At 43.3% G+C, this 11077-nt stretch overlaps 2 protein-coding genes across 2 annotated transcripts in view; both read right to left on the bottom strand.

The window, feature by feature from the left end:
- Positions 1-3446, bottom strand: part of LOC100542763 (chymotrypsin-like elastase family member 2A) — a 5885-nt gene extending 2439 nt beyond the window's left edge. Inside the window, exons 1-5 of the mRNA XM_010722917.3 lie at positions 3339-3446; positions 2676-2764; positions 1829-1926; positions 1308-1436; positions 481-617 (exon numbers count right to left, since the gene is read on the bottom strand). Of these exons, the coding sequence (XP_010721219.2) occupies positions 481-617; positions 1308-1436; positions 1829-1926; positions 2676-2764; positions 3339-3399 (514 nt within the window). The 5' untranslated portion in view covers positions 3400-3446. The remainder of the gene's footprint in view (positions 1-480; positions 618-1307; positions 1437-1828; positions 1927-2675; positions 2765-3338) is intronic.
- Positions 3447-6895: 3449 nt separating this feature from the next.
- On the bottom strand, positions 6896-11077 carry KIAA2013 (KIAA2013 ortholog; the record flags this gene model as incomplete). Its single annotated transcript, XM_010723026.3, has 2 exons — positions 6896-10037; positions 10666-11077. Coding segments are annotated over 2 exons (1272 nt in total), but the record flags the coding sequence as incomplete, so codon positions are not given.

Below are 11077 nucleotides of genomic sequence, written 5' to 3'. Positions count from 1 at the left end.
AAAAAGGCTGTGACTTCCCAATAATTTCTATTTCACTTATAAATGTCTCTTTGTTAGAGAAACAAAGGGCTCTTCTTATTTCGGAATTTGCTTACTGCTCTGGGAACTGCTGCTTGAGCTGACACTTCTGCCGAAGCCTCTGGGATTTCTCTTTACATCTATTTCCTTACGTGTCTTTCCAGTTACTCAGCAGCGTGTATCAGGATTGGAAAATTCTCCAATCTGTATGCTGTTAATATTTGTGTTAGAACAGCTGCTGAAAACATAGTAAAGGGCCCTCTAGTGCATTACCAGACCCATTACAAGGAAAACAAGCTTGAAAGGCAGAGAAAATTCATACGGTGAGTGAAGTGGGCACCGATGAACTTGGGGTTGAGGGGCTCTTGATCATCACCAACAACCTTTTTCCAGTCAATCCCAAGGAAGATGGCAGTGCTGAAGGCCTTTGTTTTGCAGTTTTGCCCATCTCCCACTACTCACTCTGCAGTCTTCCCCATCCCGTCACGTAGCAGGCAGTGTTGGATGACAGGATGCTTTCTGCAGCAGGGAGGCAGGCCAGCTCGATTTTGTCGCTCAATGCAACGTGTTCGGTGAGTTTGATCAAAGCAATGTCATACCTGTGGTCATATGCACACTTGTGAGAGGGGTGAGGGGATAAAGAGGATTGCAAATAGTTAAAGCACAGCAGGACGACAAAAAGAAATCATTAAGAAAAAGAGATGCAAGGGAGCAAAGAGGCCACTGCACAAGCAGTAAAGATTCCTCCACCCTTAAAACAGTGGGGAAATCCATGCACTGTGGAAGACTGTTCCCTACAGAGCTGCCCACTTTCCTGCTGGCAGCCCTCTGGAATGTTTCCTTTATAGGTTCTCTTCACCAAAAACAGATGCATATGTGAGGACCAACTACAGGCACCTGGAAAGTGAGATGGCTTCTTTGCTGATGTGCTCAACCCACCAGCATGCACAGGAGTCCTTCAAAGTCCTACAAAGGTACTAATGCCATTTATCAATTGTACTCCATGTTTATGCCATTCATGCAAGATGTTCAAAGAGGTGTTTAAATTGTTTGATTAATTTATTCCCTCCTGCTTTATGAAGGAAATTATCGCCTAGAACAGCAGTTTCTCACCAAAACATGAACATGCAGAAAGGCAGCTGAAAATGCAATTAATCAATTAGCAACTAATAGAGGAAGCTCTTTATCTTCTCTTGAGGAGGAAAGGTGCGGACTGGAGCAAACATTTTGAAGTTTTTGAAGTTTTGCTTTGCTTCCTGTAGGTGAATAAATACTTTCCACCAACTTACCCACTTGCAACGCTGTATGGATTCCATTTCTCGTGGACAATGATTTTTTCTGGGGAGGCTGCAACAGATCCTTGCTCCTCAGCTGCTAGGTTGTATTTTCCAAGAAGCACTCGATATTTCCTGGTAGAACTGGACAGGAAAAGAACTAAAGTTCAGCTGTGTTAGTTATCGAATTATCAAACTGTCAATAATAACATGCAGCCAATCCTTCCTATTCCATGTGATGACCTCCTCTACCACCTGCTGATGCCATAACCAGTGTGTAGTGGATGCACATATTCAAGGACATATGATAACAAACCACAGTGGGGTTGTCTCTATGGAAACAATTTTGATGATGGGGCAGCATATTTGTACCTGATCATTTCTTTCTTATACTTTCTTATAGTATGAAGAGTGGACAAAACATGGAGCTCTTAACTTGGAAGGAGAGAATTGGCATTAGTATGTTTGTTTTTTTCCTTCATCTATCTCTGGTCATGCACTGCTTTATAAGCACAGACTTTAACTCAGTGGTTTACCTGATGCAGTGTGCAGCTGTCAATACCCAGTTGGTTGCAATGAGGGTTCCTCCACAGGTGTGATGCCAACTACTACTTGATTGGTATTGAAGAGAGGCCTAGGATCAACATATATCAAGCAAGGCTCAGATTTTTGCTTGCTGATTTTTCCAGTGTTGCATTTTCTTCCAGCACACATATCACAACTTGCTACTTGAAGGTAATGGGAGGTCTTTAAGCTAGAAAAGTTTTGAAGAATCCTAGAACCATCAAGGTCAGAAAGACCTCTAAGAGTATCTAGTGGAACTCTTCACCTACTGCCAGTACTGCCTACCAGTGCCACATCTCCACGTTCCTTGAACACCTCCAGGGATGGTGACCCCATCACTTCCCTGGGCAGCCTGTGCTACTGCATCACTGCTCTTTCAGAGAAGTTGTTTTCCCTAATATCCAACCTGAACTTCCTCTGGTGCAACTTGAGGCTATTACCTCTGATCCGATTGCTGTTACCTAGAAGAGCCCAATCCCCACCTCACCACAACGTCCTTTCAGGAGTTCCTGTCCTCAGGAGAAGGTTTTCCTCCTTTCCTACCGTTCAAAAGTTTGATTTCTTTAATGTTTGGTTTTTTTTTCTCCCAAAGTTCAAGCTTGGTCCAAACAGAACATTTTGTTTTCTTCAAAAATCAATTTGTTAACTCAATGTAAAACTGTGTTCCAGTAGGCATTGTACTCTCCACTGAATTTTACAGTACTCCTGCTAAATACAGGCTGGTCTACTGCGAGAACATGAAGATCTTTCTAAGCAGCAAGATGTGGCACACAGGGTATCACAGCTCTAATCATTTCAGGGAAGCACAGAAGGACTCACCTGCCAGGGCCAGCTGTATGGTCTTGCATTTTCTCCTCCAACAACTCGAGACACAGAAGGTGGGTAGGCAGGAACCCCGCAGCCAAGGGCTGGAAAACATACAAAGATTTGTGTTTTAAAAATAGGAACTGAAAAAGAATTCTGTAGGAGAGGTTGGGTTGGTTTGGTTGGTTGTTCTTATGGTTTGTTTGTTGGTTTAATATAGATTGTGTTTGTATAGAACGTTGAAAGGTGGAGATACAGCCTAAACTGGATGTAATACAGGTGAAGATACAGCCATCAGTCAAGGCTGAGCAATGTTACATAAAGCCTATTTGTTTTCTGGCAGGTAATCAAATCATGTTGGCTCAACCAAATTCTCGTGAATCAACTGAGATGCAGCTCAGAGCAAATTCAAAACAATCTGGCATGGATTCACTGTCTTATAGTGCATTCAAGCTAAGTAAAATAACTTCTTGCTACAGGCTGAGAGCAGTGGTGCTCCTTGAACCTCTGTGATATGAACAGAGTCACTTAGCACCTAGCTGCCATTCTGAGAGAACCTTTTAATTAACAAAAGCAATTAATTGTCTTATTCTGCTTTAAAAAAAAAAAAATAGAAAAGCTGCTATTAGATTTTAATTCATTTTTCCATTAGAACTGGTGTTGAAATTGAGCACATACCTGCAGCTGCCAGAGTCAGCACAGCAAAGAGGATTCCAAGCATGATGCCAGGTAACTGCATGCTGTGGGCTCTGCTTCACAGCTTGTTTTATATCTTACCTCTGGGAGCCGTGACTGTTCTGATACCAATGGAAAACTGTGGGATAATTTTTTATATGCACAAATGTTTAAGGGAAGGGGAAAAAACCCATACAGATGGACCTTGAATCTGGGTTAAATATAAAACTTTGGCTAAAAGCAATTCAGCTGAGTTGCATGTAATCTATAGCAGTTGTTTGTTTTCCCATTGCCTTGAAAGTTCATCAGGAAGGTGTTTCCTGAACCTGAATGAAAACATTAATGAGTTATTCTAACACTTGATAGTATGTGAGCAGTAATGCTATCTGACATGTATTCAGACAGTGATATGTTTCATAGAATCACAGAATGGCCCAGGTTGGAAGGGACCTCAAGAATCATGAATCTCCAAGCCCCAGCCTCCCCAATTAATACCAGATCAGGCTGCCCAGGGCCCTATCCAACCTGGCCTTGAATACCTCCAGGGATGGACGGGGCATCCACAGCCTCTCTGGGCAGCTGTTCCAGCACCTCACCACTCTCATAGCAAAGAACTTCCCCCTGACATCCAACCTCAATATTCCCTCCCTCAACTTCAAACCCTTTCCCCTTGTCCTGCTGTTTTCTACCCTTTCCAAGAGCTGACTCCCCTCCTGTCTGTAGGCTCCTTTTAGGTACTGAAGGCTGCAATGAGGTCACCCTGCAGCCTTCTTTTCTCCAGGCTGAACGATCCCAGCTCCCTCAGCTTGTCTTCGTAGGGGAGGTGCTCCATTGCCCTGATCATCTTTGTGGCTCCTCTGGACCCTCTCCAACAGCCCTCTGTCTTTCTTGTGCTGGGGGCTCCAGACCTGGATGCAGTGCTGCAAATGGGGCCTCACAAGAGCAGAGCAGAGGGGGACAATCACCTCCCTGTCCCTGATGGCCACCCCTCTTCTGATGGAGCCCAGGATCCCATTTGTTTTCCAAGCTGCAAGAGCACACTGCTGGCTCATGTTCAGTTTTTCATCCATCAGGACCCCCAGGTCCTTCTCTGCAGGGCTGCTCTCAAGGACCGCTCCTTCCAGTCTATATAAATGCCTGGGATTGCTCCGGCCCAAGTGCCAAATTCTGCACTTTGCTGTGTTTAACCTCATCATGTTCACCTGGACCCACCTTTCAAGCCTGTTGAGGTCCCTCTGAATGACATCCCTTCCTTTCATCGTGTCAACCACACCACTCAGCTTGGTGTCATCAGCAAACTTGCTGAGGGTGCACTCGATTCCGTCGTCAATGTCATTGATAAAGATGCTAAAGATGTTGAAGAGATTTGAACACATCAGTGGGATTGGAATCATTTCCAGACACCTCTTCCGGCTTTAGTTGTTGTGTGGTGATATGATTGCTTGAAATTTTGTTTTAATCTGCTTTATTTTTTGACAGAATGGCAATGTATCTTCTTTCCTAGACCAAGTTGCGTTGTGTTTCAGCATGCCCTCCTTCCTCAGTAAAACCAACTGCAATTGTTTGGAGCAGATGTTACAAGGAGTACAGAGAACAAGTCGTCTGTGATGGTGCAGCATGGTGAGCCAGGCTTTACTTCTTTTCTGTTTCCCTTCAGTTCTTAGATCAGTGGCACTTCCCTGGAAGAAAATGAGGTTTCTGTAGTACAGCAAATGGGCATTTTCATGGCCCAAACCAGCATGCTGGCCTGCTGCGCAATGCTGTGTCAACTTGTTAGTAAACCACTTCATTTTCACCAGAAGAGCAAGCATTTAGACTACAGTAAAAGAGCTGCCACAAAAGAACCCCTTAGTGTGGTAATTAATTACTGGACACTGAAGATCAGTGACTTCATATCAACATTTCTTGCATCTCTTTCTTCCTCCTTTCCTTCCACTACAGGAATTCTCCATCACCCCTCCATCCAGCTTCTTTTCTCCTGAAAAAGTTGTCACTGCTTATTTAAAAACCAAACATCTCCATCTCATAAACCAAGTTATAGAGGGCAAACTACATAGAATAGAAACAACTATTCTAATGTCAGCTCTATAACCGCAGCTGTAGTTCTTTCTTCTACATACAGTCAAAGCTAGAGGTTTCCAAATGGCTGAAATAAAACTGTTATTTAATGTCAGTGCAAACAAGCAGCAAAATCTGATTTTCATAGCATTCAGCAGTAGGTAGTTTTGGATGAAAGGTGCCCGGAGCACACATGTGGAAGGCAGAAATATATAATGCTTTGCTGTTTCTTTTTCCCTCTGAAGAACGCATTATCCCACCAAAACAATGCTTTAAGTGGTCGGACTGGATGATCTTGGAGGTCTTTTCCAACTTGGTGATTCTATTATATGAACAATAGTGCTTGAGCAAGTCGCATTCTGAACTTCAATTTGAATCAACCAAACTGTTCTAGCATTTTGTGTTTATTATGCGACAAAAACAAAAGTCTGGATTGACCAACCATAGAATTGAGATTATGAGAAAACTGAAAAATCAGGAATTAGTTAATTCTCTTCTCAATATCTGAATTTATACAATGAAACAATGTACTGTGCTTTCAGCTTCCATGCAGCTTTCTGTATTCTGCTTTGCCACTCTCTCTTCATTAAATAACAATGAAAATTAAGTATAAATTCTGGATGTTCGATTACTACTTCAGTTTTCCTTCTTTGTGGGTATGGTCATAAATATGGACTTATTGGGGCTTTTTTTTTTTTCCAAGCATTTTTACAATCACTTCACAAGCAACCTTCTGCTACGTTAGGGGAAACCCTTTTCTCTCTTATTTTTTCCTTTCCTCTTTGTAAAAGAATTCTAAGTTATTTCATTGCCTGAGGAGGAGCTTAATAGGAATCACATTTTTAATGGAGAACTCCCTCCAAAGTTTTTTTGTTGTTGCTCCGTTTCTGCTGTATGTAACAATTGCTCATCCATCTTTTCCAGGTCTAGTCTGAATAGGCTGAAGTATCTTTCTTGGGCTCAGTGGACATCATATGTTGGCAGCTCTGCTGTCATATGTGAAAAACCTCATCCCAATACCATGATGGCTTTGGAAACAGCTCCTGTCTTCATGCTGGATGTTTCACAGAACCTACACAGCTCATGGGGCTGACAGGGCTTCAGTAAGAAAGAGCACAGGTACTTCCAGTGTGTTGTTAAAGCAAAATAGCTAATAACTCTGTCCGTGTACTTAATGTACAATTTATTAGGTAGTCCATTGGGTGGATCCATGATCCATGATCCAGCATTCTTCAAACTTAAGCTTGGTCTGCACACCTCCAGATAGAACAATGTTACCTGGAGCCCAGGGAATGAAGATTAATGTTTCTGTTATTGTGCTTTTCATCTTCTGCCTTTAAAATCGCCTGTTTCCAGCTTGGACACATTTATATTTTGCTTTCTAAACTGTATTTTTTTAAAATCCAAGCACTTGTGTAGTTGATGTAATGTAAGGCTTGTCCAACTGAGCAGAGAGCAAGGGAAGGAGAGAACAGAGACCAAAGAAACGCACACTTCAGTGATCAGGTTAGATTGAGAAATATTTATTTAGAAACAACAGCTTTGGTATTTTAAAACCAAACAACCTTTAAACCACTAGAAAGTGAGATGTCTCCCCCCACAGCCAAAACAAATGAATGCACAAAGCCTCAGTACGTTCAGAAGAGGAAACCTGCAGATCAGCATTTTTAAGTCCAAAAAACAGTTTCTTTAAACTGATTTTGCACTCTACAATCATAAAGGCTGAAAAGACATTACCTGCACTTAGATATCTACAGTTCAACTGACTGTCTCGTTACTGAACTGGAGGCAAAATTATCAACATCCTCCCCCACCCCTCAAGCAATAAATTAAAAAACACCAGAAAGGAAGTTACGCTGAAATTTTCTAGTTAATTTAACTCTATGAAGGGAATCATCATTCTTTATTTTCCTGTAAAATTAAAAAACAAATCAAAATATCAAAGGACTTGGATATCTTCAAGTATTTTCACCAAATGGATTACTGCTAGGGAACTCAACAGCTTATAAGGAAAAAGAAAATGTCTGTTACACAAGATTCTGGGATAAACTCTTGAATAACCACATGTTCCAAGTCTCAGATTCCTTTCTTAACAAGGCACAAAAGGATTGTTGCTTTCAAAAGGTCCTTGTTCTCAGCTGAAAAACTGTCAGATGTCTTGTGCAAATGGAGGCTGAAAGCAGGACTAAGTTCACTTGGACACCAGGAAATTCCCATTCAATTCATGAAACGGTGCTATTTCAACACCATCAATCTTGCTTACTGCTACAGAGGTTTTGAGCTTCAGCTGGCTTCCACTGCATCCTTCGTTTTGGAATTGAGTTCTGCACCATCTTCATTTTAAGTAGGTCTAATTAAGACAGACTTGTTTGCTGTACACTGCAAAGCTTTTTGCAATATCAAGGAAGAGGTGTTAAGTCAGCCCTCGAGAGTAGCTGTGAAGTTTCTCAGCATCTCAGAAAGTGTCAGGGACAGTTACCTGTTGTAATGGCTAACAAGTTATTTTGTAAAAGGCAGAGAGCAAATCTTGTACGTGACAAAGGCAGCAAGATAGCAGTAAAAAAAAAAAAGAACACCATTTTATAATGTCAAGGGTACATTTCAGGACGTGTGTCAGGATGCAGCTGTGTAATTCAAATTACTTCTCCACCACTTCCTCCTTTTGCACTAGAGTTTCACCATGGTCATATGCTTCTAATTGCAGCTGGCTTTGATATAAATACCTATTCTACCTCTTCTGTGTTAGCTTCTTTAGCCAGAAACACCGTCCCTCTCATTCATCAATAGATGGCTGGTATTCAGACCTGCCTGGGATCAGGCCTGATCTGAACACTGCAAAGCCCATGAGCTTACAGGAAAACGACCATCTGAGCTGACACCCATCAGATTGCTGACTGTCCCCTCCCATCCAGTACATTTTGCCCAATTCCAACTATCCAAAATTCTATGTTACGATTTGGAAAAAAAAGGCATTCCAAAGCCAGACCTTTTCCTCTGACAGCTCTATTATGCAGTCTTGATGTTTCATTCCTGCTTTGTACCAACACACATCCAGAAACTACCAGTCCTAAAGAGCAGAAATCACTTCAGTGTCTATTCTGTACTAAGGTTTTGCTAGCGACCAAGTTTTCTAGGCTTCTCAAAACAAGAATTTCAAATCTTTTACACCAAAGTGGGAGATACTTGAAGTCAGAACCTCCAACTCACAGTAAAAGCACTCAGCACTCTTCTTAAAGCAGCTACTATGTTGTCTGAATGGGAGAAACTCTTTCTCAAAATGATGGTGCTAATGTGGCATGATGGAGCATCGCACAGTGTCTATGTATTTGTAAATGTTAACCAGTATTCCCAACAGGTCAGCACCTTGACCTAAGAGCACTAGCTTCCATCTGTGTGTTATCATTTGACAAGTCACACATTGAAAGCAGGCAGGCAAGCATGCACATCTCACACACAGCAGTAAATGGCAGCTCTCTCTTAAGCATTCCCTTATTGTTTAATAAGAAACATTATCTAGTGGCACAGCTGCTGTGGAAAAAGGACAGAAAAGCTGCATCTGCCTTAACCTGCAGCCTTAGGAATGTTTAAGGACTGACAGTGGATTTCTCTCTTTCTAATATTTGTGAGCCCTACCGCTCCGCTCCAACCCCTGTCCTAACCCTACTGCTTGCAAGATGCCATAGATCACTTGTTGCAACAGAGACTGAAAATCTTCACAATCTGACAGACTCCCTAGGCACAGCTGACAAAAACACTCAGAGGAAGGCAGCCAGAAACAGCAGCCTTACACCTTACTCCTGAAGAGAGGCTTGGCTCCTGGCCCACAATATTCATTGTAGATGAGCTTGAACAGAAACAGATGAAACAGTGTGATTAAGGATGCCACACTGAACCAGAACAGGAAGGGTAAACCTGGGTACTGCTTGGCCATGTGTTCCTCATGAGCCAGAATAGCTTTCAGATGGAGTGTGTGTCTCAGGTCCTGCAAGTGGACCAAATCTGTCGATATATAAAGAAGTGGTGTGATGGGCTGAGTCACCATGACTGGGAACGTATGGCCTCGTGCCTCTGAGGTCAGCTCCACGGGCTCATTCATACAGCCTGCTTCACACGCATATAGTCTGACTGGCTTGTCTTGGAATTTCACAGACACGTGCAAGAAGGGCTTTCCTTCCGCATCCAGCAGAACGGCTAAGTTAATCAAATCCTTGTTGTAATGGATCCCACGTAAGGAATAGCTGTTGTGAAGTACATCAGGGTCAGCCTGAAACTGAAGATGGTTTTCTGTGAACTGCAGACCTCCAAAACTGAGCACCATGCCTTGCATAAGCCCATGGACTCCGGCTGCCACGAGAGCCTTACACCCCCGTTTCTGCAGGGTCAGCTTCCACAGGTCTGAGAGCTGCAAGATCTGGGACACACTGGTCAGCTTTGCTGGCCACAGGTTCTCTGCATGCATGGTTGCGTGGCCGCTGAAGCAATGGTCAGCATAGTTCAAGCTGGCTTCCATTTTTTCTCTGTCTTCACTGCTAATGAGTGGATCTAGCAGAGGTGCTGGCATGCTTGAAAGCATGTAGTAGAGGGTCATGTTAACAGTCTCACTCGATGGTGTATGTGAATCTGTGATCTTCCTCATTTCAATCCCTGAAATAAATGGCAATAACCAAGAGTCAAAGGATCATACGTGCATATGACATTCACCACGAGAAAAATTTCAAAGGGACATCTATCTTTTTACTGGCTGTAAAATACAAAGCCCTGCATTACCTGGGCAGCCATTCTTTTATTCAAGGCCATGAAAATCTTTTAAGAGCATCCCTGAAGTAACAACAGGACGGTCCAAAACTTTCATGGAGAATTTTACAGAAGTATAAAGATGGTCCTTTATGCTGCAACTGGAGATCACCTCTATTCCCATCTTGCAGCTGGCATGCTAGGCAAATCAATGAAGTCCCTACAGACATGAAAGCCAGTGCATCCAGAATTATGGTGGGAAACATTCTTCTAGCATTCTTTTTTTATGCAGTGAGCATGACTCCACTTTTCTAAGTGGAATCACAGAATAACCTGAGTTGGAAGAGACTCACAAAAGGATCATGGAGTCCGACTCCTGGCTCCACCTGGGACCATCCAAAAATCAGACTTTAGATTCCAAACTTAGAATGCTGTTTTATTTTCCCAGTGCCTCTGGAGGCCTCACAGGAACCGGGTCACCAAGCGTTCAGCTCTTCTCTAAAGCAACTGTTTGGAGGTTGAGGATCACCTTCCTTACCTGAAATGAACAGGTCTGACCAGGTCTGCTGGTGCTCCTGGAAAAGATCTTCCACCCCCATCTGCATCACCTCCAGCATCTCTTTCTTGGCCGACTCCCTCAGCTTGCTGAAAGTTTCCTCCAGCCTGGAGACCTCGATGGGCTCCGAAGTGTACACCACAGACCACACGGTTTCATCAAAGGTAGACTTGGGTGCCACCTGCACCCGGCTAACGAGCTTCTTAGCAGCCACCACCATGAGCACCACCTTGGGGCTGCCGGGCAGCAGCAGACGGCCGGAGGAAAGCAGAAACTGCCGCTCCTCCACCTTCTCCAAGCTGGTAGCGAAGCGGGCGCCCAGCGAAGGTGCCGAAGCTGGGGCCGAGGCCTCGAAGGTAGCCACCCGCTCGGTAGGGTTGGCGATGCGGATGCG

The sequence above is a fragment of the Meleagris gallopavo genome, chromosome 23 (genome assembly GCF_000146605.3).
Source record: "Meleagris gallopavo isolate NT-WF06-2002-E0010 breed Aviagen turkey brand Nicholas breeding stock chromosome 23, Turkey_5.1, whole genome shotgun sequence".
Lineage (NCBI taxonomy): Eukaryota > Metazoa > Chordata > Aves > Galliformes > Phasianidae > Meleagris > Meleagris gallopavo.
The sequence above is the reverse complement of the archived record's forward strand: the minus strand, read 5'-3'. Positions and strand labels throughout refer to the sequence as shown.